Raw genomic sequence first — 27,722 nt, 5'->3', positions numbered from 1 at the left:
TTGAGGAGTGCAGAGTTGGCCCGATCAATACCTCTGTTTCTCTCTGGCCAATCTCGCGCTCCAGCATGTCATCATCTTGCACATCGAGGTTTGAACGATCGTAAACTTTTCTTTTATTTTTTCTTTCCTCTTCTTACTCTAAGCTCACACCGTACACTATTTCACTCCCATTCAAATGCAGTCGTCTACTCCGCCGAAAACACATCCGAGCCAACCTCAACTTTTCCCACAGCCATGATTTCCTTCTCGTCCTCAACCTCGTCATTCGCAAGCCCCAACCCGCCGGCACCACCTTCCGCCTCCCTTCTTTCCCTGACCTGCGCTCCTAGCCTCAGCGCGACCCTCTTGAAGTAGTCTTGCATGCTCCTCTTGACGTTGGCAGGCAGCTCCGTCGCGCCGGCGATCCACTTGTCAAACACCTTGCTCTCCTCGTCGGCGACGGCAAATAACTGCACAAACGCCGCCTCCGCCGCCAGCTTGACGGGAATGACCATGTCACGCACCGAAGCGAAGACGGGCGGGGCGAGCAACCCGAGGTGTGGGCGCACCATATCCGTGTTGTTGCGTGCGAGCGTGCGCACGAGGACGAGCGCCAGGCGCCGCGAGTCGCCGGGGTTGCCGGGCGGGATGATCTTTGCGAGGGTTGCAAAGATGGGCTTGGTAGTTTCGAAAGCCTTGGGGGCGTCGCTGAGGAGGTACTTGCCCGTCGCCGTGATGAAACTGTCGACGATGTAGGGCTGAGCGGAGGCGTTAGCTTGTGGTTGTAAAACACTAAAGTCCCAGAAGAGGAAAAGTACTCACGTCTTTATGCTGCATTCCCTGGCAGAGCAATTCTGGCAAGTCGTCCGCCAGAGGAGAGTTAAGTAGCGTATCCGGGCTCTCAAGGAGCACAGCGTTCAGCGCCAAAACACTGGCGTTGCTAAAATCGCGCGTCATGACCCTGTTCTTCAGCAGTCCGGTGGCAACATCAGCGGACACGTTCTTGACCAAAGCGCCGAACAGCTTGGCGTAGGTGATTGTCATGGCAACGTCGCGCTCGTCGGTCTCGGTGTCGATCAGGCCTAGTACAGCCGTGCGCGAGCTCTCGCCCATATTGGCTCCCGCCTTGCTGATCACCTCGTACAGCGCCTTGAGCATGGCCGTCCTGACGCCGGCATCCGTAGTCTTTGATCCAGTCACGAGCTCGGCAATCAGAGGGTCGACGCGGGGAGTGAACTTGATGAGCGTGCCCAGTGCCCGTGCAGCGCGACTCCGCAGGACGTCGCTCGAGGGATCAGCAAGCGACTTGGCAAATGTGCGCTGCAATTGCGGCAGGAAAGGCTTGAGTGCCGTTGGCATCTTCTCAAGCAGGTGGTTGAGCGTGAGGAGAATGGCTGACTTGACCTCGGTAGACCGCTCCGAAACCACGCGAATTAGCGGACCAGTAATCTGCGTGACGAATGGCTTGAGCGACTCCTCGCTGGTCCTGTCGACAATGTCCGAGATAGCCAGAGCGGCCGAGACTCTCTGCTCCGCCGTGCCATTCATAAGACCCTGCAGGAAGATTGGCAAGATAGCGTTGATGCCCTTGGGTAGCTCGAAACCCGGGAGATTGTGGCCTGCGACGCCAACCTGCAAAAGGGTCTGCCTCGTTGACTGCACGAGTGCCTCCATCTCCTCCTTCTTGAGGCGCTTGGTGAATTCGTTCAGTGCGCCCCAAGCCGCCTTGACAACCTCCATATCCCGATCATCGAACGAGATCAACAAGGCGCGGATAATGTCCTGGTTATATCTAGAGTAATCCACACCGGCCTCTGCGAAGAATTTGCCGAGGTGCCGGGCAGTGGCGGCTCTCTTGCGGTGGTCATCGTGCTTGATGAGCTGTAGAAGGACGTTCATGACCACATTGAGGCCATCGTACTCATCAATGGACAGGATAACCGTGTCGAATGAGGCGTCGAGGTCTTCCCGCAGCTCATCTTCGGTGCAGTTGACAATGTTGTCCATGAGCGAGTTGATGATGTTGGGCAGCCGGCGGTTCATAGCAGCACCGGCGACCTTAGACAGGGAGGCCAACGCCTTGGCGTTGAACGCCGAGATGGGAGGCGTGATAAGGGTAGGGATGAGATTCGGCAGGATGATATTGGAGCGCGTAGACTCGGTAAGCAGGGTGAGAAGGGCAGCAAGTGCATTGTTCGCGTCTGCTTCTGAGCGGAGGAGGTTGAGGAGATAGGGCAGAACCTGGTCGACGGCGCGCTTGCCGACAATTTGCTGCAGCGAGTCGAAGGCTTCGGCAGCGGCCTCCCGGACATCGGTATCCGAGTCGGTGAGAGCCGTGCGTACAACCGAGATGAGGGTCTTTTCGTGGTCTTCGAGCGCCTCTGGCGAGGCGGACGAGATGAGCTCCTTGAGAGCCAAGCAGATACCTTGCTTGGCATCCACATCGCGCGAGGTTTGCAGTCCTTCCTCAAGCGTAGGAAGTAGCGTTGCCAGCACTCCGTCGCCCGCCTTCCGGATCAGTTCGCCCAGGGCGTTGCTAGCAATGACCTTGTGCTCCATGTTGGAGCTGCCCAGCCGCCGGATGATGAGCTGGGTGAGGCTAGGGACCAGCTCCTTGAGCGTCCGCGGGCTGTGAACCAGGGACTTCCAGATACCGATAGCGGCTGCGCGGACAGCAACAGCAGTATCGCAGCGGCAGACGTACAGTGCCGAGAGAACCTTGTTCCGCTTCTCTTCTCCCAGGACTTCGCGAAGAGAAGCCCCAGCTTCTTTGGTGACGTCCTGATCCTGTTCCTCTTCCTCGGTCTTGGACTTAACGCCCGCGAGGTTGAAGAGCAGGTCGCCCACCAGTTCCACGGAGCTGAGGCGAATACGGTAGTTGTCGTCAGCCATGCCGCGTTCGAGCTCCGGCAGAAGCAAGTCAACCGCGCGCACCGCGAAGTTCTTGACCAGCAGCCGGCCAGCACGGAGGGCTGTGTCGCGGATAGCCTCGACATCGTCCGCAAGACCTGACAAGATCGGCGGGATGATCCTACCGAGATAGTTGGCGAAGCTGTTGCCGAAACAGACAGGCAAGAAGATGAAGAGCGACATGAAGCCCTCGCGAACAGAGGGCTTGGGCGACTCGACATTTTGCAGGATGGTCGGCAGCGTCTCCTCCAACCTCGCAGTTCCCAGGCCAGCGAGGACCTCGCTGAGTGCCTGAGCAGAACCAAGCCTGTCGCCGGCACCCGTCTCGGACTTGAGAGTGTGCATGAGGCCCGGGATGAGATCCGGCAGTGCATCTTCGCCCAACTTCTCCACAAGCGATCCAAGTGCACGGGATGCGGTCGCGCGAGTGGTTGGCACCGGGTCGACGACGGCAACCTTCAGGCCTGCCACGAGGACCGGCAAATGCGCCACCAGATCCTTGCGCTCTGTGAGATGAGCCAAGCTGCCGATGACCTGCGACGCCTTGCGCTTGGTGTTGGACCGGTCGGACAGACCACGCTGGAGGATGCGGCTGATGAGTGCCAGAGACGGCGCATCAAGATAGTGAACGAATTGAACTTTGATGAGCGCGTCCAGGGCTTCGTCAGTGTACTTGGTCGGGTCACTGAGGGCCTTAAGGAGGATGTCGACTAGGCCCTTGATTTCCGGGTTGGTGATGACTTCGCCGAATCTCTTCAAACTCTTGTTGGCGGCAGCGCGGACTTCCTTGTGGCTGTCGTTCAAGACGGCCGTCAGCGGCGGAATGATCTCCGGCAAACTCTGCGCAAGTTGCTGGGGGTCAAGGTAAGCCATGGCACCAAGGGTGTCGCATGCACCTTTCTTGCTGCGCCATTGGTCTTCCTCAAGCCCGTCGAGAAGGGTTGGGAGGATCTGCTTGACACCATACGAACTCAGCGAAGAGAAACACGCCTTGGCGGCTGCCAGCGCAGCATCACGGACGTCAGCGTTGCCGTCGCCGAACCCTGCGAGCAGCTGCGGTACGATTTGTATCACATATGGCTCGAAGAGGCGGCCAAGAATGGTCGAGAGAAGCTCGTAAGCTAGCATGGCGGACTCCCGCTGGCGAATCTCCTTTTTGTTCTCGAGAGCGCTGCTGAGCGTAATCATGATGCGGTACTCCCTCAGGACGTTGATGCCCCTGCCGAGGACGAGGCCCGCCAGACCGTAGGCAGCTCCGCGCTGCTCAGGATAATTTTTGGATGTCAGCAGCGTCTCGAGAACTTGGTCAATGTACTTCGATGATTTGTCGCCGCAGGTCCGGACGAGAGGCGGAAGGCATTCTGCAATGGCATACTGCACTGCCTCGGACGGCGTGCTGAGCGTCGCAAGGAGCCGTTCGATCACGACAGGGATTTTCTTATCCCCAGGTTTCAGATGCCGAGCAAGAGCACCATACATGATGATGACTGCCTCGTTGACGCGGTCCGCGGCCTCGGAATTCTTGTCTGGTGCCTCAAGAGTCTTCTCGAATGTCTTCATCAACCTGTCGAGGACGCCCTTGCCATGAATCTCAATGGCGGTGTTTGCGGCATCGAGCATCGTGGAACGGACAGTGGCATTGCGGTCTGCAAGTGGGCCTTGCTCGATGAGGAAGTTGAAGAAGGGTTCGAGCTGTGCCTTTCCCAGGTCGGGAGCGAGGTGCCTAAAGGCGAGAGCGATGCCATGGCGGGCTTCCCAGGGATCAGATAGGTCCATTTTCTTGGGCATCCCAAACTCGTCCAGCTCCTGAACGCGTGGCTTGGCCAGTTCGACATAGGATGACTGGAGCTTCTCAAGAATGGGCGGGATGACGGTCGGGTTCTGGCTGGCCGCCTCAGCCAGAGATTTGGCGGCGGCACGGCGAAGCTGGGCGTCCTTGCTCTCTAGGTAGGGAAGCATCTTGTGGGCAAGTTCCTCGGACACCTGGAACTCGCTCTCTTCCCAGATCTCGCGACCAAGTTCGACGTTCTCCTCGATGTCGTCGTGGCAGGCAATCCACATCTCTTCTGACACGCCGACTTCGCTCATGTCGACCTCAGCACTGATGGCTTGCAGCACTGCCGTCCGCACGCTGGCCTGGGGGACGATGCTGCCACGGGAAAGGACTCCAATCTCTTCAGAGCTTATGTTGGGAGCGACACAGCGCACCATGTCGGAGAAGCAGTCCTTGAGAATCTTGTAGTGTTGGCTGTACCTTTGCATCGCCAAGATGAGGCCATCGAGAATCTCGGCTCGTGGAATCGCCTCGTCTGCTGTAACATCTGTATGGAACGAGAGAGTCTCGATGGCAAGGACCAACTGGGCGTCACGATCATCTGCATTGCCACCGAACCCTCCCTTTTCGAGGACCAAAAGAAGAAGGGGGAGGATGTAGACGAGAGTAACCACATCGAACGGCCGCTGCTCACTGGCAAAGCGCAAACGGAAGAGCACTCTCGTGACCAGATCCTCGAACGGTTCTTGGGTCAGTTCCTCCGGCAGGGCCGAGACGTCGTGAGCGCGCAGGGTGGCGGCTCCAATGAACGGGCGAATAGTTCCAAGACGAGACGAAACTTGCTCCGCGCACGAGACAAACGCCATCGGCCCGGTTTCTGCGGTGATCAGGGTGGCGCCGGCTTTGATGGACGTCAGAGTAGCACTGATAGCAGCACCAATCCAACGGCGGACATCCGACGGCGGCCCAGTCGCGAGCGCCTTGACAATCCCAAACCCACGCAGCAACCTGGAAGCTATTTGCCGGACCTGATCGCGTATCTCGGCTTCCTTTTTGAGCTGCGCATTGACCTTTGCAGTCTCGTCCGCAGTGAGTTTCTTCTGGATCCCCTTTTTCTCGGCCAACTGAGCTCTGAGTTCCTCCTCCCACTTCAGCAAATCATAGTCCTTGACGTTCTTATTCGGAACGACATTCTGCTTCTTGGCGAGGACATCCACGAATGCAGTTCCTTCAGGGGTGCGGAAGATGGCAGCTTCGAGAGGCCCGACTGTCTGCAGCTGGGACGTGTCTAAGTCGTTACGAATAAGGTCGACAATTCTCTGGGTCATGGATTCCGGCGCGACGAATACGAGCTCGGCAGCTGCACTGTAAGCCGCATTCTTGACGGCCTCGGACTGCTTTTGTCAGCATCAACCGGCTGCATGCCACAGGAAGGCGTGCTTACCTTTTGGCCATAGCTGGTGCGTCCAACGATTTCCTGAATCAAGGTTTCCTCGTGTTTCTTAGCCAACTCGCCAGGATCCAGCCCTACCCTCAAGCAAAGGTCGATCCAACTCGCACGAGGGATGAGCTGGGGCCTGGCAAGCACAAGCAGGGAACACATTTGGGATTCTTTTTGGGTGCTGTCGGCATCAGAGCCGTCTCGGCTTGCGGATCCTTTTGGAGGGCAAATCGACTTGAGCACCAAATGGAGGTTAGAGTTCCCAGACTTGGCTAATACTGCCGCGCTTTCTTTCTCGGCCGCCTCCAACGCTTCGATCCAGTGCCATAAGCCATTAATGATCTCCGAGGCAACAGATGCGCCATCGGCAGCCGCCTTTTGGGCACAGAGACCGGATAGAGCATTGATCGTTTGGCGGCGCACGTCAGGGGACGAACCAGTTGAGCAGATTAGGTAGATATATGCTTGAGCCCAAGCGATCCTGACCGCCTCGGGGCTTGAGCTGAGGGCGGGAACAATCTCGGAAAGTGCGCGGCAGAGCCACTTTGAATCGTCTCCGGAAAACTTGCTGTATATCCGTTGATTTAACAGGTATGATGGCTTTGGCTCTACTGCCAAACTGTTCTTTTGTATCGACGGTTTTTGGAGCAGCGACTGTACGTTGGCGCTTTCGAGCCTGCTGAGCAGCGATTCAAGAGCACAGACAACCAGGGCCGCCGAGACAAGGCCACTCTGAGCGGCAGCGATTGGATTCGCGACCACTTCGTTGAAAGTGGACAGGAGAGGAGGAAGAACGGCTTCCGCAAACGTGACGACGCTCTTGGGGAGGTCAGCTTTGGGTTTCTCGGCGAAGGTCTGCAGCAGATCTCCAGTGCGTAGGATCCAAATCCGCCGGATCGGAGCCTTCTTGTCCGCTAATCCCTTTGCGTACGCGTCAAGCAGTGTCTTTGGGGCCTCGCCGTCCCGAAGAAGAGCCGTGGCGCTCGCATTCAAAGCCAGCGTTTCGGCGCTGAGGGCCGCCTCGTTGGCCTCCTTGCCCACGAGGGCGGGGAGCCCAGAGGCAATTTTGGTTGCGATGCTTGTCGACAAAGGCAGAGCAACTAACATCTCGGAATGCAGGACCCTGTGATCTGCAGACGCAAGTTTGCCGGACTTCAGGGGCCCGAGCACCTCGTCAGCGGCTTGCTCGAGAAGCGTGAAGTCTTGGCTGCTGGAGGCTATGACGCGGAAAGCTGTGACAGCGCCGCTGCGAATAGTAGCGTTGGATGACTTGATATTGGAGAGCAATGGCTTCACAAAGCGGCCAGACAGGGTCTTGGAGAGGTCGAACTGCGGCAGGGAGCGAACAAGAGGTGTAATCAGGTCGTTGAGGACTACCTCGGGAGCTCTTAGCAGGCCTTTTTCCAGAGCCGGAAAAACCTCCTTCTCGAGATCCTCGAGGGAAACGAAGGCCGAGAAGAAATCCCCAAGTCCGTTTGCTTGGTGAGCTGGAACTGGTGTTCGAGACCCGACGATTTCGCGGACGTAGAATGCGAGGTACTGATTCTTCAACCCCTCGACGACGGGCTTCGCCTCCGGTTTGCGCGAGCAGACGCCCGCTATGGCGCCCAGCAAGACGGCATATTTGGCAGCAGGCTGGCTTCCCTTAGCCGTGAGGAGCTGAACAGCTGCGTCGATTGCCTTTTGATCTGCCGCGGCCAGCTTTCGGAGGGCTCTCCTTGTGATGACCAGCGCGGAGCTGCCAATCGTACCCTTTGCTGTAGGCTGCAGGCACTTTTCCAGGCCGTCCGCCGTAGCCAGAATGATGTCCTTGCCAAACTTGTCCCATAGCGGCGTCCCCGCGAAGTGCTGGGTCAACAAGCTGGACCATTCCACAAGGACGAACGCACTATCGGGCGCAATGCCATGTTTCTGGGTTTCCTGGCGGACCGCGGCGATCAAGGGCGCGAGGACGTCAGCATCCCCTACTCGGCAGAGCGAAGCGAGGCATCGTTGGACTGCTTGTCTGGAGGGTCGGTCGATGTAGATGGCATGTGTCCAGAAAAGGACTTTGAGGATGCCGAGCGTCGCGGTCCTGTCGAGGGCTAGAGCGCTGTTAGCATGGTCCTTTTTGTCCGGGCCAAATCCGGGCCAAATCCGGGCCAAATCCGTGGGCAGTGCACACTCACCCTTGTGCGAGATACTCTCGTCAATCCCCCGCAATTGGGCGATGCGGGCAGTTGTCGACGACGAGGTCAGCGCCGCCTTGGCCTGCTCGAGATCGAAGCTGCCCGGGGTGTCGTTGGCAGCTACTTCAGTCATTTTCAGGCGATTGTCGTCTGGGGTCGTGGAATGACATGATCAGGCGGCAGAATATTGCAGCCTCGTGTTGTTGCTGGGCCCGTTTATGTTTGGGCGGTGATTCCTCCAGGCGCTGATTTTCGGCGGGGACTCACATTTCAAAAGTGCCCCAGGCTGCTAGTGCAGGGATAGATGGCTACTGCTACAGAGACGGTGGAACTCCAACCAGAACTTCCATCTGATGCGAATTGTTTCTCGGCAAATGCACGGTAATAAACGAAAGCCAGAGGACAAACTATTTGTGGCCTTGTTATCCCTTTGAGACTGCCTCAAGGATTTTTTCCCCCACATCTCCTGTTCTCAGTTCTCCGAAGGGGATCTTTGCGAGCAAAATAACCCAAGTTTACCACACTGCCCACCTTGCACGCCCGTCGCTATTGGGACTGGGATGACCAGCCAAGCGGGACACACACTTCAGAGTTGGTACTGTACCTGGGCACAGGGCATCTTTGTAGTGGAGCATAGCACCTGAAACGGCAGGCGGTCGTGTTTCAATTCTGGAGCTTGCCCCAAGTGGTAAAAATTTCACGGCTGCCCTGCTTCAGGCCTGACGTATTGTCAGAGGGAACCTCATCGTTGGCGGCACGGCCGCCATCCTCCGCCTGGGAACTCTCCGTTTGCATCTCACTGTATCGGGGCCGCGTTGCACCGCCATGGCTGGCAAGAAGAAGACGAAGAAACCGGCTGCGAACCCTGCGCGCGGGTTTGCGACCACGTCTATCGCGTCCAAAGCTCGAGTCGACCCCGCTGAAGCTTCGGGCGATAGCACCCCGGCCAGCAAGGCGAACAAGGCCGCCCCGCCGACAAATGATGCCCCGCCAACCGCACCCAGAAACACCAGCACCGAGACCGGGGGGAAGGCACAGGAGAAGCAGCTGAGCCCCGAAGAGTTTGAGCGGCAGTTGGAGGAGTCGGAATTGCAGCTTCTTGTGGATAAGTACGCACAGAAAGTGCGGAAAGATGCGCAGCGGCAGAAGACGCGCCTCGAGACAGACCGTCGACTGCTCCGTGGCTCTGCGGAGCCGATCAGCGCGAAGAAATGGCTGCCGCAGGAGCTCATGGATCACATCCTGGACCTTATTCAAGCAGAGGGTCGGTTTGCAGCCTCGAGTGTCTCATCTGAGGGCGCAGCTAGTAGACTACCGCCTGAAGAGGACTTGATCATCCGACTTTGGACCCTACAGGAGACGTTGCAGATCTTGGGCTTCCCAGAGCAGAGGATACAGCCGGCGCTTCAGTTCGTCTTGGATATTGCGCCCAACATCCCTTACAATTCCAGGAGCGAATCCATCTGGGGGTTAGAAGAGGTGCTGGACTGGTTTGCGAGAGAATGCTCCAAGGAGGAGCTTCCGGACTACTCTGGGCGTAAGACAGGTGCCAAGTCGCAAGCAGGTATGGAGAAGTTTGGGTCGGATAGCGACGTGTTCTTGTCCACTGACAGCCACAGATACTCCAGTAGACTCACCCTCGAGGCCAGGAACGCCTTTTGAGATCGATCCCCGGCCTGGGAAGAAGGGGAAAAACGGCGCAGCCAACCGGTCTCGCCAGCCTTCTCCGAAACACCGGACAGTAACATATGACGAAGATATTGAGCCCGACCAATTGCTCCCGTTCTATCTCGAAGCTAAGACGCAGCTATTTGCCATCCAGCGGCCCAGGCAAGACGCAGCCAAGCGCAAGGGAACGAAGGACAAGCCAGATAGCCAGACCGATCCGGAAGAGGCGCTGCTGCTGGCGAAGATAGATCGTGTGGAGAGGGACGTTTTGTTCGACAAGCGCGTGGCCGAGGAGCAATGGAGAAACAAAAAGATCGCGCTGGAGAAGGAGTATGCGGCCGCCAAAGCTGAGCAGAAGAAGAAGGAGACACCCGAAGAGGAACCAGCACCAGATGATTCGAACGATGTCAATGCGGAAGCCGAGCGAATTGCGGCTGAGATACTGGCTGAGGAGTCTGACGATCAGGCGCTCTCCGACTTGTTCGCGACCCTCCCAGTTAGCGAGGTTGATCCTGTGACAGGGAAGGCAAGCACTGTGATGAATGGGGCAGACGGGTCGAAGATCACCATCCGGGACTTTGGGAAATGGACCGGCGTGACCCCGATGCGGGCTCTAGAAGAAGCCTGCCGAGCAAGGTTGGTTGGGCTCCGCGATGCAATCCGGTTTCATCTTTGCGCTGACCATACCCAGGGACTCGTCCGTGAGGATCTCGTATCATCTTCTGTCCGACGTTGCTTTTGCGAACCGGCATGCTGTCAACGTTGTTTGGTCAAAACCGCAAGAGATCCCTCCTGACCCCGAGATTCCAGAGCTTGAAGTCTTTACAACTCCTACCCAATTCGTGTATAAGATGATATCGGTCGCCACTCCTGACAAAAAACAGTCAGAGGCTTTCATCGCGACAGCCGCTCTCTTCTGCATTTTCGGGTCTTCGTCAAAGGAGGAGAAGGTTGCGCTGCGGCTGCCGGCTACTTGGAAGGACTTGTGGTCCGAGTACGCGGAGGCAAATAAGAGCAGAGCAGACGAAGCGGACCGCAACCTGGTCAGGCACATTCGAGACCTTGTGCGCAAGAGGGTAGAGCAGGAGCTGGAAGACGGTGTGCTCATTCAGGGATTCAAGGGTCGCGGGCAGTCCAGGAATCAGGCAGACTCGGACCACTCTGACCAGGAACGGTTGAAGCGGCAGCCGAATGATGCCGAGTACTATCGGAACGTCTGGCTTCAGAAGAGCAGCTCACCCAAGTTCCAGCAGATGCTGGCGTCGAGGATGGAGCTGCCCATGTGGCAGTTCCGCCAACAGGTCGTCGACATGGTCGAGAGGGAACAGGTGGTCATCATCTGCGGCGAGACTGGCTGCGGCAAGAGTACCCAAGTGCCCTCATTCCTGCTGGAACACCAGCTGCTTCAGGGCAGGCCGTGCAAGATCTACTGCACGGAACCGCGGCGTATTTCTGCCATCTCCTTGGCACGCCGTGTCAGCGAGGAGCTCGGCGAGGGCAAGGGCGATCTCGGTACTAACCGGTCGCTTGTTGGTTATTCGATCCGGCTCGAGTCGAACACGGCGAGGGAAACCCGCCTTGTTTACGCTACGACCGGTATCGTCATGCGCATGTTGGAGGGATCCAACGACCTGCAGGACATTACGCATTTGGTGCTCGACGAGGTGCATGAGCGCTCCATCGACAGCGACTTTCTCCTCATCGTGCTGAAGAAGTTGCTGTTGCGGAGGAAAGACCTGAAAGTGGTGCTCATGTCCGCTACGGTGGATGCCGAGCGGTTCTCCAAGTATCTTGGCGGCGCTCCTGTCTTAACGGTCCCGGGGCGGACGTTCCCCGTCCGCGTTCAGTTCCTCGAGGACGCAGTTGAACTGACCGGGTACACCGTGGACCAGCGGAGCCAGGAGAAGCTAACAGAGCTGGACGACGACGTGGAGCCAGAAGTTGACACCTCGTCCAAGCCCGAGCTGCTCAGAGGGCTGAAGTCATACTCCTCCCGCACCCGAAATACGCTTGCTCAGATGGATGAGTATCGGATCGAGTACGATTTGATCGTCCAACTGATCTCGAGGATTGCCGTTGACCCAGAATATGCTCCGTACAGCAAGGCAATCCTGGTTTTCCTGCCCGGTATTGCCGAGATTCGCACGCTCAACGACATGCTCTTGGGAGATCGGGCATTTGCCAGCAACTGGCTCGTGTATCCGATGCATTCCTCCATCGCCAGCGAGGAACAGGAGGCGGCCTTCCTTGTCCCGCCGCCGGGGATGCGCAAGATCGTGCTGGCTACCAACATTGCCGAGACCGGTATCACCATTCCGGACGTGACTTGCGTCATCGACACGGGCAAGCATCGAGAGATGCATTTCGACGAGCGGCGCCAGCTGTCGAGGCTTGTTGATTCGTTCATCTCGCGCGCCAACGCGAAGCAGCGTCGTGGCCGTGCCGGCCGTGTCCAGGAAGGTCTCTGTTTCCATCTGTTCACGAAGTACCGGCATGACCGCCTGATGAACGACCAGCAGACGCCCGAGATGCTACGTCTGTCGCTGCAAGATCTCGCCATCCGTGTCAAGATCTGCAAGATGGGGGGCATCGAGGAGACGTTGAGCCAGGCACTCGACCCACCGTCGGCCAAGAACATCCGCCGGGCCATCGATGCCCTGGTTGATGTTCGCGCCTTGACGCCCACGACCGAGGAGCTCACGCCACTTGGTTTGCAGCTTGCACGCCTACCGCTCGACGTCTTCCTCGGCAAGCTCATACTGCTTGGCGCCGTGTTCAAGTGCCTCGATATGGCCATCACAGTGGCCGCTATCCTATCTTCCAAGAGCCCATTTGTGGCCCCATTTGGCCAAAGAAATCAGGCCGACAGCATCCGGCGCGGCTTTCGCAAGGGCGACTCGGACCTCCTGACGGTATATAACGCCTACACGGCGTGGAAGCGCGTCTGCCAGGCTGCGACGTCTGGCGGCGCCGAGTTCCAGTTCTGTCGCAAAAACTTCCTCTCTCCTCAAACTCTGGCCAACATCGAAGACCTTAAGGGTCAGCTGCTCGTCGCCGTGGCCGACTCTGGATTTTTGCAGCTCACGGATGCCGAGCGTCAGGCCCTCAACAAGCTGCGCTTCAGCGGCCGACGTAGGCACCAAGCGTTCTTTGACATTCCGAAGCGGGTCGACAGCAACAGCGATAACGAGGTTGTGGCCCAGTCCGTCATCGCATGGAGCTTCTACCCGAAACTGCTCGTTCGCGACCCGGGCAGCAAGGGGCTGCGCAACATTGGCAACAACCAGTCCATCAGCCTGCACCCAAGCAGCGTCAACAAGGGCTACAATGAACTGCGCTGGCTGAGCTACTACAACATCATGCAGTCCAAATCGTGAGTCGTTCCCCTCCCCCCCCCTCTTTCCTCTATGCTTTTTTTTTCCCACTCCCGTTCCTCTACTCACTGACCACACCGTCGGCACGCTCGCGACAGATTCTACAATGCCCACGAAACGACGGCAACCGACCCGTTTGCCATCGCCCTCCTCTGCGGCGATGTCCGGGCGGACATGTACGCCGGAGTCTTCGTGCTGGACGGCAACCGCGCCCGCTTCTCGGTGCCGGACTGGAAGACGATGCTCGTCATCAAGGTGCTCCGGGCGCGGCTGAGGGAGATGCTCACGCGGTGCTTCAAGAGTCCCGGCAGGCTGATCACGGCGCAGCACGAGAGATGGCTGGATGTCTGGCAGCGCGTGTTTGCGCTCGCGCAGGAGACGAGAGAGAGAGCGGCGGCGGCGGCGGCTGGGGCGGGAGGATCAGGAAACAATGGCGTGGTGTTGGTTGGGGCAGGGGAGCGTTAGGGACGCTTTCGGCTTCAGAACTTGTAAATGGCGAGGGCCGGTTTGTTGTGCTTGTGGTTGTGGCTGGGATCATGGCCGAGCGAGGTGTCGGGATGTGTGGTCTTGTTCTTGGCTGGCGCTTACACTTGGCACGGACAGCGAGCGGGTTGACCGTGGCCCTGGGGGGACGAGATGGGAGAGTAGCTGGAAAGTATGCACGGATAGGCCAGGCATGTGAAATCATTTGTCGGGGCTCATCTAGAGGTAGCCTCTAAAAATACATACATACAAGGGCAAGTCATGGACAAACGCGAGTAGACCCTGACTGCATTTTATCTCATGGAAGTGTTGTTAATTATAGTACAGGCCGAATGAGTTGATGGCTGCAAATTAATTAACAAGTGAACTAGTGCGGATTCATATCGAGCCCCTCTCTCCCTCTGCGGTCTTGAAGAACAAGTCGGTGCCGATATGGCCTGATACTCCAGTTCCAAAGGCCTTTCATTAGTTCAGCATTTCCCGTCCACTTTTCCTCATCTAAACCTGAGGTTTCTCATTTCTCCATTACACGTTTTTCCTTTTTCAGTTGGCCTGTTTCCTTGATCTTCAGGCACAAGCGGCAAACCCTGACTTGCAGGAGTCAAGTCCGGGGATGCGCAGCTAAGCCGCCGGGCCCAGCTGAAGGAGCGCTTCAGTGGGCCAATACGGGCGTCACACGATGCCTCTGACTGACCATCGAATCTGCGCCGCATTGCCGGGTGCCTAGAACCGCCTGGCACCGCAACTTTATTTCAACCTCTTTTGATTCCGCTTTCTCCTCTCTCTTTCCTTTCTCTAGGAAACAGTTGTCACTCCTTGTAAGCCTATTTCAGACCGCCCGCACATCTCAACCTAGGCACCATATAATCGATCCTTCTCAATTCAAAGCACAAGTTTAATTAATTCAGCTCCCACCCCAACTTTATACTGTGTACATACATACATTACGCGCAATCAACCAAAAAAATGCCAACCGTCGACGCGCCCAAGCTGCAACCGCCCATGGAGGCCGCCAACCCCGCACCGCTCCAGCAGCAGCCGGGCGCCCAGGCAATTGTCGCAACGCAACCGGTAAGGCGTTTTTTTTTTTTTTTCATCTCCTCGTCATCACAGGAGGAAAGCTGTCATTGTTAGAGAAGTAGCATGACTGACAACTCAATTCCCCTCAATCTCAAGAAATCCGAGCCCCGTCCGTCCATGGAGAACGAGATGACCCTCCGTGGCGGAGGCTTCACCCACTACTGCGGCTTCACCTGCTGCGGTGGCCGCTGCCATTTCCGGTTGTGCTGATTGATTAGCGGAATAGGGGGGGAAGGACGACGTCTCCGACGGCATTGTTATTAGGGAAGCTGGGAGAGGGGAGGGGTTCGGTGTCAGGCCGCCCTCGAGTGGTTGCGGGAGCGCGGGGCTGTGCCGTGGCGCATCTGACGAACTTGACGAACTAATCGGAGGAGGCGGGAGGTTTTCCCCTTGTTTTGATACTTCTGCTGCGGGAAGGACGCGCGTTGTTGTGGAATCGGTTCTGTGTTTGGTTGCTTGGCGAGTTTGAGGGCAAACCTCTGAAGAAGGGGGGGATGATAATGAAGTAACGGCAAGAAGATTTGTACAGTAAATGCCAAGACGTTGCCCACGACTTTCCCGGGACGGTCTTTACGCGCGGCGTTGCTGGGCACTGGTGCCTCTCATCGAAGAATATCGAGGCTAGGTAGCTATATAATTATGCGGGTTTGTCTTGTTGCATCATGTTTCCGAGCGCGTCGGCTCCAACGCTCATTTGTTTTCTTGTCAGCTCTATCGGAGTCTTGGATTCCTCGTTGCTCTTCCAGTGCAACTCCGTAATTATGTAATAATAAATCCGTGGATCAGTCCAAGTTGTTCCTACACTCCTTTCACTCCCCTGATCGCAAACACCCAAACCAGGCTATGGTATCCTCCGCCTCCGCCTTTTCCTGCTTTAACTCCGGGGACGTATCGCACCAGCAGCGTGAGAAGCACAGGTCACAGCCCCAGCCTCGTCGGCAACCGGCACTCCTCCCGCATTATCTCGCTCGTAAATCAACCCGTCAGCCCCGGTTCAAGTCAATCCCGCAGACGCGTAAGTATGCCCTTCTCACCCCGACGTACCCGCTGCGACCGCGTTAATTAGTCGTCTCCGATCTGCTGAAGAACGGGATGATTGTTTGTTGAAAAAAAATTGCTTTGCCGGTTGAGGGGAGGGCCTCGGTCGCGCTGTGGATGTGGACAGTCAGCTGCCGGGGCAAGGAAATAGGTTGAACTCTGAAGGGCCGAGGACATGGATGCCGATGTAGAAGAGGACGATGATGGGGGATGGCTCCTACGGGGTGGAGATGCTCGGGTCCTGGCTGGCACGGGCATGCAGTAAAGGGGTGGAGCGCCTGAAGTTCGTATACCTAGGGTTATATGTAGGAATTTAGGATTACAAGGAGGCACCCCTTTAGTTGTATACTACTTGGTGTGACTCCCAAAGCCTCCTACCTGCCTTTCCTCAGGGCCTCCAACAACAACACATATGTGAATAGATATGTTAACATCCTTGACCTCAGTACAATCGACGGCAGCTATGCTTGATAAGGCATCCGGCATTGCCGAGTCATCTGAGTCGCGGAATGTCTTCTGCTGTCAAGTACCTAGTATAAGCTCACGGTTAACTAATTACGTCGGATGGGCCATAAACAAGTTCGAACCACCCCTAACCAGGAATAGCTATGCTTATACCTTTCTGTGCTTGACCGCGTCATTGGACTGGGGTTCTATACTGCTTCCCGGCCCAGTTCAAAGGGTATGCGAACCGCACCATGTCATGCGACGAATGAAAGACCGGATGACCATGTTGCATGCCAATCCGAAAGCTTCCAGTCCCGTCATCATGGCGGCGAAACCGGCAGCAACACGGTTGCGAAGTTTCTGGTGAGCACTAGATTGCTGATCGGGGACCGCAGCTTCAAGAAGTGTCCTCCTTCGGAAAGACAAATTCCAGTTTGCACTTCGGAGTTAGATGGCTGAGGAGCAGTGCGATCAGGCGCTCTATGCGGGCGGACGGCACAAGAAGACAAGCGAGAAAAACGGCGGTGCAAGGCGAGCGAACGCAGCCCCTCGACTCAGCCTGCCCTCTCGAGAGGTGGCACGTAGTTGAGAATGCTTATCAAACATGCTATGCTCCTTTTATGCATTTCCGCGAAATGATGCAGGTTGGAAAGCCAATCATGTTGGTTGAGGAGGTCGGGCACCAGAGTGGCAGTGCTAGCATATTACCTTGTTGCGCCGTTGGGCATCTCGGGGCTGTTCCCTAAGCCTAGGAGTAAATGCTGATTACCCTCTTGACAACCATTAGCAAGGGCCAGGATGGCCTAAGTCTCAACTGGCTCTACTTGCTCAAATTAGGAGCTTCGCCTACGCCACAAACCCAGAGGCGCTGATTCCATCGACCGCCTCGGCAAGGAAAGTAGCAAATCCGGTATAAAAAGCCTGACCCTCGACCCGGATACGCACTCTCTCGCCCGCTCTAGGGGGTTCGTTGGCTTGGTCGGCAGACTTGCCAACAACGGAGGCAGTGAAGCCGCCCAAGCCTCCGCAAGCATCGGAGAGAAAGCAGTGATACGTCCACTTCTTCTCGGGCGGCCACCCGTGCTTCGCATGTGCCAATGCTCTCCTCGCAGCGCTGCCCGAGCCACAGGGTGACCGATCCACTTGCTGGGCGCCGAAAAAGCAAAGCCCAACCTCTGCACCATCAGCGCCCTCGGCGGGGACACCTCGTTTGGGGTCCCTGACAATCACGCCGTAGAGGTAGCTCAGCTCTGGTTCGGTAGGGTGCTGAAAGTAGACTTTGTACCGTGGGTCGGCCTTGAGAGCATCTCTTAGCTTGGCCGTAGCCCGGCTGAGGGCGTCTAGATCGGTGCTCTTCAACCCGTCCTTGAAGCCGAGCTGTTCCACGTCGACGAGGCAATAGAAGGCTCCACCGTAGCTGATGTCTGCCGTCAGGCTTGTTCGAGCACCCAGCTCCGGCCACCTGTATGGTTCTGGAAGGGGTATCTCGACATCGATGCCCGTGGCATACGAATCGACGTTGATAAAGGAGATCGGCCGCTTAGGATCGCTCTGCAACCTGCCGTGCGGTCCGTTCACCACCGGCACGGTAACGTTGACCACACCACAGGGGCAGTGCAATTTGAGGGCCGTAGTCATTGTCTCCTCGTCCAGCCGGAAGTTGCGTTTTGGGAAGAGACCGGGGCAAGTTTCGGGATCAAAGTCGACGAGGAACCGGCTCACGGCGATGGTGGCATGGCCGCACATGGGGGAGTACCCTGCTGTATGCATGAATATCACGCCAATGTCGGCCTCGCCCGTGGCCGTCAGCTCGGTCTCGTTGACCAGAAGGGCGCCGTACATTTCCTTGTGGCCCCTCGGTTCGAGCATGAGCCTTCCGCGAACGTGGTCGTGGTTGGCCTCAACGTCGGCTAGTTTCTGCAGCAAGGTCGAGCCCTTGGGCTCGGGAAAGCCCGAATAGATGATTCGAGTGGGCTCGCCGGTCGTGTGCATCTCGACGGTGAGGATGGGAACGGCACCGGCCGAGACGATCTCTTGCGGAATCGGCGACTTTGCCATTTCGTAGGTAGTAGGCAGGTTAAGAGAGTATTATCCGAAACAGAAGGCAGAATGAGTGAGCGGGAAGCAGATATATGCGGAAGTTATCGAGACGTAGTGGTATACTAAATAATTAGGAGGTCGATGAGGAGAAGGAAGTCTTCAATGGGAACACCGATGTCTCGGCACCGGATGAGTGCCGGGAACAAGGTCGAGTCTGCCCATAGTCTGGCACCTAATTACCTAAGGTTATTAACGAGAAATGGGGGGCTGCCGGAAGGGAATATTCCGATTGATTGATTGTGTCGGGTCGACCCGATGGCAAGCTGCAAGTTAGTGATTCCTCATTAATGCAGCGATTGGCAAGAGCCCCGAATTCCCCTCACTGAGGGTGCATTTCTGCGAAGCCCCAGAAGGGAAGGTCCCGCTCCGGTTGTCACTTAAGTCCAACCAACGACTGTTTGTTGCCTGCAGTTAGGGAGGGCCACATCTGTGATGGTAGTACTTGGATAATCAGGTCTTCTTGTTGCACCGGTACCATGGTTCCTTTCAAGCGTTGTAGCCTCTAATCTAGTTGCGCCTAAGTAACGCTTGGTCGGGGAGAAGCCTTGGGGCCGGTATCGAGTCCTGTGTTTGTGTCTCACTCGAGCCTGCGCACAAAGTGCGTGGGGTTCAGACCGACAATAATATAATTATAGTATAATAGTTACACCTTGAAGACCTTCAAACAGCACTTCCTCCCCATCCCAACCAGCCGGTGAGACGGGCACGGCTACCTGTCTCGATCACCCATCATTTCAGTTTGCCATATGATAAACATCATTTAAATTCAACTCCTGGGCAGTCTCATGGTAGTCTCAGTTCAAAAGAAAACGGCTTAGATTCTAATCCACACCATCGCCCTCACACTTTGAAAATACAACCGGCTAGGCTTGATGCCTGGAATACGACTGCATTTCGGTTGTTCGACTTGACGGAGGAGGGATCCCGTAGGGGTCAAAGTCTAGGAGGGAACGGCTACTGTTAGCCGACAAACAGAAAGTCGGGCTCTAATTAGTCGTTCGACTGTTCTGGAAGTGTGACGGTGAAGCTGGGAGAGCCGTGTGCTCATCGCCAACTTAGAATCCGTCACCTCCTAATTACATGCCGGATTCAGCAATTTCCCAGGCTTAAGCTTCAGGCATTTACCCATTAAGGTAATCAAAGACATTGCGTTTTATCACAAAAGGCTTAGTTAATCAGGTCATCACATTTCGCTACCTCTGCCTTCTTGGGAGTCGGCACGATGCTCAGGATCGGCTGCTGCTGCTCGAGTTCTTTGCCGACCCCGAGGGCCGCAGCGTGGCCGTCAGGCACCTGCGGGATGCTCCGTGACGCCCCCGTCTGTTCCGCCCCGCCTGGATATATATATATTTATATTCCTGGTTTATTAATAACTAATTATCCTTTTCTTCTGTGGTTATTATTTGGAAGGATGAGAAATGCGAGGATGGACATGGGGATGTGGAAGCTGGTTCAGTGTGGTTTTGGTTAATAATATGACGTCAATCGAAGCTGTAAGTTGGAATAATATTGTATGAATTCCGGTTAAAAGCAGTTGAGAAAGAAAGAAGATAATTAATTAAGCGGGAAGGGTTGATGGTGAGAACGGGTCTATCAAGAGCATAGTAGTTATTGAAGCAAGAATCGCCACTCATCTATCAAACTTCTGCGGTGTAGAGTAGGTAATAATAGTAGTTGAGGAGCAAGTGTCGCCTGTTGTATGTATGTGCGTACATGGATGTACAGTAGGTACCTACAAGCTGGGAGTGGTTACAAAAACCAAAATCTGCCTGCGAACCGCCCCCCCCCCAGCATGCACACGACAACTTGCAGTCCCCAGTCAAAAGCAACCATGCCAAAGGGGGTATTCATAGCACCTAATACCTGAGCCGCGATCCCCGCCGGCACCATCCGTGATTTGGTATCATACATCCGTGCTCCATCCGATAACTTAGTAGCAGGAGGGGAAGCCGGTCTTCCCCCCTATGCTGTCATGCTCCCATTAACCCTCCACCTTAGTTTCAACCTTGTCTGCGTGGGCATCACTGTCGGGAGCAGCCGCATCCTTATTATTGGTGTCCCCACTGCCGCCCAAAAACATCCTTTTGAAATCCTCATTGCTCTTCCTCCCACCTTGGTCCTTCTCCGGGCTCTTCACCCCATTGGTCAGCCCCTCTGCATCTCCTTCGGCCTTCTTGGTGACATCCGTCGACTTCACGAAGCCCAACAACCTTTTCGGCCCGCCTCTCCCCGCCCCTGCGGCAGGCCGTCTGACCACGGCCGGCGGAGGCGGCATCAACCCGGCCGCGGCCGCGTTCTTCTTCGGCATTTCGTCCTGCCCCCCCGTGGCACTCCGAGACGCGGAAGGCAGATCTATGCGGTCGACTCTCTTCTCCGCTTTCGCCTTGAACAGCTCCGCCACGGTGCCGGTGCGCAACTTCCGGCCGCCCTCACCCACCTCGACCCCGTCCACGGCCAGGGCGGCTTTTCCAGCTGCGGTGGGGGTGGCATACTCGAGAACCGCGCCGCCGTGCTGCGGGTGCAGCACCAGTTTGGTCAGGTCTTGGAGACCAGAGGCCGAAGCGAGCACGGTGCGCAGCCGGGCGTCGGTCATGGTATCGGGTACATTGAGCACGGCGATGGTGCGGGCAGCGAGTTCAGCCGGAGTGGGTTTGGCTCCCGCCGCACCCGGGGACGAGGGTGTCGGCCGCGATTGGGGATTGGAGGGCTCCGGGGACGGGGATGCGGTTTGTTCACGCATGACGCCGTCCGTCACCCGGGTGGTAGCGGTCACCTTGTTTGCCGGGGGGCGAGAGAGCTCGACCTTGATCGGGTGGTTGCCAAAGATGAGCTTGTCGAGTGTCCGGATAGCCTCCTGCGCCTCGGCCTTTGTCTCCATGACCACGAAGGCTGTACCGTGCGATTGCCCGGCCATGTTGCGCGGAATGCGTACGCTTGTGACACGGCCTGCCTTGTTGAAAATGCCGCGGACGTCGTCCTCGGAGGCGCTGCGCGGTAAGTTGACGATATGGAGCTCCCGCTCCTCGGCCTGGGCGCCATGGCGTTGTTGACGGGCCAAGGGATCCGAGAATTTTGCGGTGAGTTTGTATTTGCCAGACTCGAGCGGTTTGCCATCAAGACGGGTGGCTGCCGCCGCCGCGGTGCGGTCCCGGAATGTAATGTAGCAGAAGCGGCGTCTCGTGTTGTACTTGAGGCTGGGGAAGCGGATGCTGAAAATCTCACCGCAGTTCTTGAACAAGTCGCGAAGGTATTGCTCGTCAGCCTCGGGAGGGTAATTGGTGACGAACAGAGTACAGTCGGTTGCCGGGGTCACCTGGACGACATGGTCGCCGAAATACTTGGCGTCGCGCACCAGCGCTGACCTGGCGTCCTCCGGCGAACCCAGTTCGACCAAGGCGATTGCGGAATCGTCCCGTTTCTGAAGCTCAATGTTGTTAATGTGGCCGTACCCGCGGAAGAACTGCTTAAGTTTTGTCTGCGTTGCATCTTTGGGCAGGTTGGTCACCCAGACCGACGTGTTCTCGCGATCACGCTTGAGCTCCTCGCCGTGGCTCTCGCTCCGGGCCCGTTTATTGCCGTTATCATCTTCTCCTGGCGTGGCCTCGCGTTTCCGCTTGGAGCCCGGCGAGGAGTCCACGTCGGTGGCATCCGCCATCGGCTGGTCTATCTGTGTGGCCTGCTGCTGAGCAGCTTGTGCGGCTTGCGCCGCCTGTGCCGCCTGGGCAGCCTCCCGCTCACGGCGTTTGGCCACACCTTTGCGCGTCTTGTAGATGGTGTCTTGCGCCTCTCGTAAGGTCTCGGCCAACTCGTAGTCATTGCAGTGCTTGAGATAGACCTCCATAAGGCGCTCGGGCCAGTCTACAGTCCGCACCTTGAGCGCTCGCGTGAAGACGCGGGTAGCATAAGTAGGTACTCGCAAGCCCTGTGCCATGGTTGCGGGGGTTGGGCTGCGCGCCTTGCTTCTCGCGGAAGCAAATACCACCATTTCCCACATATACCAATTGAGCCAGAAGTCGTAGTTGTTGGCGTGAAGCTCGACGCGCGATAGCTCTTCCCACACTGCGCGTGCGCCCTCGATGTCCTCCTTCCGCTCGGTCAGGAACTGGATCAGTATTCTTTCTAGTCGATAGTCGGGATCGCCCTGGTACGCCTCGCCATATTTGCGCCTCCCCCAATGCTTGACATCCTCGAGGGCGGAGGGCAGCCCGACCTCGGCGACATCGACAGCTTCTTCGGTCGCACAGGGATTCATGGCCGATCGCTTGAGGTAGCCGCACCAGGCCGAGTACATCTCGATCACGCCAGACATGCCGTCCCTGTCCAGTTGCGCGCTGTCAGTGGCGGCGTGCTTGATGCGCTCGATGTCGGTGAATGACAGGCCAACCTCTTCGGCTGTCAAGATGTACCGCGCCCAGATCGCGCCGGACCAGGGTACGTGGCGCACGGCACGCTGCAGCACGTCAAGCTTATTAGGCACTAAGTGGGCGGGAATATGGCAGCGGCCGTTCTTGAGGTCTGTGTGCGTGGTGGAGATCAAGACCACAAAGTTGTGCCAAGTGTCCTCGTCCGAAGCCAGGACGCCGGTCAGAGCTCGGGAAAACAGGCCGAGGCAGATCTGGAAATTGACGACGACATCCCTCGCGTCCTTCTTGGACTTGGTCAGCCGGATCTCCCAGTCGAGATACTCGGACATGATCGATCGGAGCGCGGCGGTATCGTGTGACTTGACGGCGAGAGCGAGCTTCGTTTCCCAGGGATCGCGCAGGTCGTAGAGCCGCTTGGCTGTCTTTGCGTTTCTCGTCACCTGCTGCATCTCGGCTTCGTAGGCATGGCGGTTGTATTCGGAGAGGAAGGTCGAGAACATCTGGGAGGTGGCATCCCAGGCGGCGTGGGGGACGGCCAGACGGTTCCGGAACAGGTGGGTGATGCGGCGTACGCCAGCCTCGGTCGCGGTGCGCCGCAGCAGCTCCATCTCGAGCGACACCCATCGGTTCCAGAGCTCGTGGCTGTCGGAGAGGCGGTACTGCACCGCCTCGTAGCCCTCCTGCCACAGGTGGAGAGCGGCATCGAGGGTGAACTTCTCGCGACCAAACTGCTGCTCTTCTTGGGGCCAGCCGGCGTCGCTGCCGGGGTGGCAGTCGGTGTAGAGCGACCAGAAGTATTCGCAGTAGGCCATCCATACCTTGAGGCTGCCGGGCTCGGCTTGCGTGGCGCGGCGGAAGGACTCGATGACGCGCACGCGGCTCTCAAGGTCGGTGGCCTCACGCAGCTGGTTGTCGACGTACTCGACCCAGCTATCCTCCCCCACCGGGTTCGCCATGTTGCCAGCGTGGTGTTAAAAAAGTCGAGGCATCGGATGATGACGGCGAGGTCGTTGTCGGTAGCAATGGCGACGATGGGCGATGGGTGATGGCAATGGCAATGGCGTGCCGGAGCCGAGACGGATGTGTCGAGATGCGTGTCGCGGGCAAGGAACCGCAGGACCTTCTTTCGGCTCGCAAAACGGATCGGCGAGGGCTGGGATTTGTCACCCGGTCTGGAACCGGTTCTCTGCTGTGGAGGGACCAGGCAGGGCCAGTGGGTTCGAAAGACGGGAGTGCGCCACAACTACGGGAAGGAATGGATTGTAGCTCCGTATGTACGGATTAATCCGTATGTACTTCCGTACATACATACATACAGTGTGCGCTCGGCCCCGTGACTAAGCCGGAATCTCGCAGCCAGCTGAGTACTATTCTGGATCCCCAGCGATAGGTGCTGGTGCAACTCGGAACCACTGCAGTCCGAGTCTGGAACTTTTTGCTGCCTACCCGGGCCGAGTCGGGACACGCTTGCCTTACCTTAGGCTGATGTGCGGCCGCAGCGCACGGGAAACCTGGGAAGATCTTGTGACTTAGTGTAGCGAGTGGTCCTGCTGCCAGGTCACGGATTTTTGTGGCACCCCGTTGGTGGGTGGGTGACCGATGGAAAATCGGCCAAATCCACTTGCTTCTGTTAAAGAACACACTTTCCACTGCTGGAATGGATTCCTGGGAATCCTGGGAATTTGACGGGAATGCGAGAAAGCACGACATCAGTAAGTGGCTGCCCACCGACTGGAGCAGGCCCCACCCTGCCTCAGGCTTCCTCCACATGCCAAGCACAATTTGCAGCAAAGTGCTGTGTCGACCTTGCTCGTCAGGCCCCCGAGGCTCCGTATCTCCCTCCTCCGGTAGGCACCATACACTACATACGGAGTAGTTCACGAACGATGGATCGCTCCCGTGTATTCTGTACTCCGACGTTTTACCTCACCTGGGTTTGTTTGTCAGCCCGATTCAAGGTGCTGAAGTAAATAAGTACCTCTCCATGTCGCCCGGAGCCACTCGCGGTTTCCGAAACCCACGCTCAGACACACGTGTACGGAGTGGGTATTGGATGATAAAGCAATCAACTGAACCTTATCTGCGACTTAGCTCTACGCTTCTGAGACCCGTTCTCATCAGGGTCTCTCGTGAGGTGGCCCGGGAAGGAGAAGAGGCTGCCAAGGCATGGGCTCTCGGCGATCCTCTGCTGATTTGGGCAGCATGTTAACCAATCAGGAGCCGGCGCCCACCCTCTCGCAGGACCCTGACTGTTTCCGCGGCAAGAACGACTTGCTTTCGCGTGAACGCTTCAGGGCCAGAACACTGGTCCAGTCGAAGCCTCTTGCAGTGCGAAAAATTCTGACCCTGCACTGAGTCTCCCCCACCCATCCCTCCGGCGCACACCCAACCAAAACCGCGCGGCGGATCTGGATTTCACCGCGAATCTGTTTGCGACAAGGGCTATGACGTCGTCCTGCAGGCGAAGCATGCCGTCATATCCGGTGGTTGGGCGGGTCTAGGCCCGGCTGCCTTCCCCCCCCTTCCCCACTAGGTAAAGTCCAGCAACTTGTCGCGTCATTCTGCTTGGCGAACAGGACGGCCAGCCTGTCCGAGTCCCTCGTAACGCTGGAGGGATGCAATGTGTGTGCACTCTACTGCGTAGTTAGTAACTACTGCGAGTGCGACCCCCCCATCACCGCCTATACGAAAGTACTTGGAGTTTAACCCGGCTTGGCCCATGGACATCCACCCCTTTCACAACCATCTTGGGGTGCGATCATCGCCCTCGTTATTAACCGCGGAACATCTCTTTGAGCATCCCTGACACGTCCCGCTGCAGCCGTCGCTGGCTCCCAGATCGATCCAGTGTTTCGTCGCACTAGCGTCGGATCCAGAACCAGCTTCCGCTGACACGTTACCTTCAGGTGCAGCGGCTACCGGTAATCTTCGGCCTCCCCCCCCCCCCCCCCCCCCCTTTTATTCTTCGATTCAGGACGACGAATGCGAAACTGATGCGCATGTCGTGATTTACATCGGCCACGATTATCATGAGGCAGGCGTCCTCTCCACTTTAAAAACGCATTTTGCTTTTACACGTATTTGAAAAATGCCAATCTGCGGTTCTAATAATAATAATAAACAAGTCCCTATCTGGATTCCGGTGAGCAGGAATGAAATTCTGGACACTGTCCGCCTCAAATCAGGAAATTCGAACCCTGATTGTCTCGGTCTGTCTTAGGCTTATTTTTTTATCTAGATGAAAATACGGAATGCGGAGCACGGAGTACGGACTAGAGTCCCGCGACTGCAACCCGCCCCCACCAGGCTTGAATGTATCGTAGTTGTCTTTGTAAAGTACGTCCGTATACTACTTCGTACCCTACACTAGAAAAAACAAGTACCTGAATTTTGGTAGGTTGTTGCTTTCATTTGACTCCCGGCCATGTCCTTCCGGCAGCCACCGAAACGAGAGAGAGGGCACTTTCGGCGGCTAGGTACTCTTTTTTTCCATTCCTTACCCGGCATAGTTTCCCTGTCCAGCAACTCGAGCGGAATTCGGTTGCCGTAAGATCGGTGAAATCATCAATTTTCATCTCAATGCCCCTCGTATCTCGGTAGCATTGATCTCAAACCCCTTCCGCCGCGTGCTACTTTTTCTTCCAAATCACCTCGCCATTCACGATGCCCAGCGTTGCATCGTCTGCCCCAATCCACTCTTCCCAAGCCTTGATCATCTCCTCGATGCCCTCTTCTGTGACGATCCCTAGCTCGATTCCCTTGTCACGCATCTGCCCAGTCCGTAACCTGTTGATCATCGACCCGCCTATCATGCCGGTCAGCATCCGGAAGAAAAATGAGGAGAAGAAGAACAAAGGGGTGAAAGGGCGAGAGAGGGAAAGGTAAAGAATGCAAAGAGCAAAGACAAAACTGACCCCAGGCCCTACGATCCTCCGGCGCGCTATAGCACCACGTCCCGAAGCCGACCTCCACGTCCCCCCTCTCGGCGCCGGCCTCCAGAACCCACGAGAGCAGCCTGCGGCCGCCCTCGGCCTGGCCGCCGTTCGCGACGAGCACGTCGGCCATGAGCCGCTGAAACCGCTCCAGCCCGTCCAGCGCCGGCCAGGCGCACCACATGCGCAGGTCGGCCTCGCGCAGCGCCACCACGCCGCCGGGCGCGCACACGCGCGCCATCTCGCGGACCGCGTCGGCGGGCGAGGCCAGGTGGCAGAGCACCTGGTGGGCGTGCACGACGTCGAAGGCGCCGTCGGGGAAGGGCAGCTCGTAGACGGAGGCGCGCTGGAAGGCGACCCGCCGGGCCACGTCGGGCCCCTGCGCGGCCGCGTGCTCCCGCGCCCGGGCCAGGATGTCGTCCGAGATGTCGGTCCCCAGGATGGTCCCGTCGGGCGGCAGGTACTTGGCCAGGGAGGCCGTGATGGTGCCCGAGCCGGCGCCGACGTCCAACACGCGGAGGTGCGGCCTCTCGCGGCCGAGGCGCTGGAGGTGCGGGATCAGGTGGGCGGCGCTGTTCTCGGCCGTGCGCCACTCATGGTGTTTGGTCTGCGAGGGATGGTGTCCCGGAGCGTAGACCTGCTCTTTTGAGCCGGTCATTTCGAAGAATCACTTGACGATATTAATTACTGTGTGGTTAATGACGGGGGGCTAATATGTCGCCCTTTTTTGTTCAAAGAGCTGGGCCTCGAATCTCGTCTTGCTACTTGAATGCTAAGTAATTATTTATATTGAAACAGGAAGGAGTGGTGCCAGAAGGCGATGCCAGGCACACACACCGCACGGATATAAAGCCGGAATTTAACTAGTAGGTTACGGATTTAACGTCGGACTTGGAACATCAGGTAGACAAAGGTGGAGCTTTTCATGTCTCGGTTCAAATACCTAGTTCTTGCCGCGCAAGTG

General features: G+C 57.1%; 6 protein-coding genes across 6 annotated transcripts; 2 read left to right on the top strand and 4 right to left on the bottom strand.

The window, feature by feature from the left end:
* Positions 1–92: 92 nt before the first annotated feature.
* Positions 93–8,512, bottom strand: MYCTH_2307636 (uncharacterized protein). The gene is made up of 4 exons (XM_003664587.1): positions 8,273–8,512; positions 6,108–8,188; positions 802–6,057; positions 93–737 (listed from the first exon to the last, which is right to left on the bottom strand). The coding sequence occupies exons 1-4, from the start codon at positions 8,403–8,405 to the stop codon at positions 186–188; spliced, it is 8,022 nt and encodes a 2,673-aa protein (XP_003664635.1). The 5' UTR covers positions 8,406–8,512; the 3' UTR covers positions 93–185.
* Positions 8,513–8,936: 424 nt separating this feature from the next.
* On the top strand, positions 8,937–14,118 carry MYCTH_2307634 (uncharacterized protein). The gene is made up of 4 exons (XM_003664586.1): positions 8,937–9,836; positions 9,892–10,576; positions 10,632–13,313; positions 13,413–14,118. The coding sequence occupies exons 1-4, from the start codon at positions 9,098–9,100 to the stop codon at positions 13,777–13,779; spliced, it is 4,473 nt and encodes a 1,490-aa protein (XP_003664634.1). The 5' UTR covers positions 8,937–9,097; the 3' UTR covers positions 13,780–14,118.
* A 22-nt stretch (positions 14,119–14,140) lies between these two features.
* On the top strand, positions 14,141–15,875 carry MYCTH_2307632 (uncharacterized protein). Its single transcript, XM_003664585.1, has 2 exons — positions 14,141–14,868; positions 14,974–15,875. The coding sequence occupies exons 1-2, from the start codon at positions 14,764–14,766 to the stop codon at positions 15,085–15,087; spliced, it is 219 nt and encodes a 72-aa protein (XP_003664633.1). The 5' UTR covers positions 14,141–14,763; the 3' UTR covers positions 15,088–15,875.
* A 986-nt stretch (positions 15,876–16,861) lies between these two features.
* MYCTH_2307630 (uncharacterized protein) lies at positions 16,862–18,613 on the bottom strand. The gene has a single exon (XM_003664584.1). The coding sequence runs from the start codon at positions 18,418–18,420 to the stop codon at positions 17,209–17,211; it is 1,212 nt and encodes a 403-aa protein (XP_003664632.1). The 5' UTR covers positions 18,421–18,613; the 3' UTR covers positions 16,862–17,208.
* A 1,773-nt stretch (positions 18,614–20,386) lies between these two features.
* Positions 20,387–23,925, bottom strand: MYCTH_2307629 (uncharacterized protein). The gene has a single exon (XM_003664583.1). It carries the CDS (start codon positions 23,780–23,782, stop codon positions 20,444–20,446), a length of 3,339 nt encoding a protein of 1,112 aa, XP_003664631.1. The 5' UTR covers positions 23,783–23,925; the 3' UTR covers positions 20,387–20,443.
* Positions 23,926–26,026: 2,101 nt separating this feature from the next.
* MYCTH_2307628 (uncharacterized protein) lies at positions 26,027–27,616 on the bottom strand. Its single transcript, XM_003664582.1, has 2 exons — positions 26,741–27,616; positions 26,027–26,631 (listed from the first exon to the last, which is right to left on the bottom strand). Exons 1-2 carry the CDS (start codon positions 27,414–27,416, stop codon positions 26,456–26,458), a joined length of 852 nt encoding a protein of 283 aa, XP_003664630.1. The 5' UTR covers positions 27,417–27,616; the 3' UTR covers positions 26,027–26,455.
* Between the last annotated feature and the right edge of the window lie 106 nt (positions 27,617–27,722).

This window comes from Thermothelomyces thermophilus, chromosome 4, assembly GCF_000226095.1.
Source record: "Thermothelomyces thermophilus ATCC 42464 chromosome 4, complete sequence".
Classification (NCBI taxonomy): Eukaryota; Fungi; Ascomycota; class Sordariomycetes; order Sordariales; family Chaetomiaceae; genus Thermothelomyces; species Thermothelomyces thermophilus.
The sequence above is the reverse complement of the archived record's forward strand: the minus strand, read 5'-3'. Positions and strand labels throughout refer to the sequence as shown.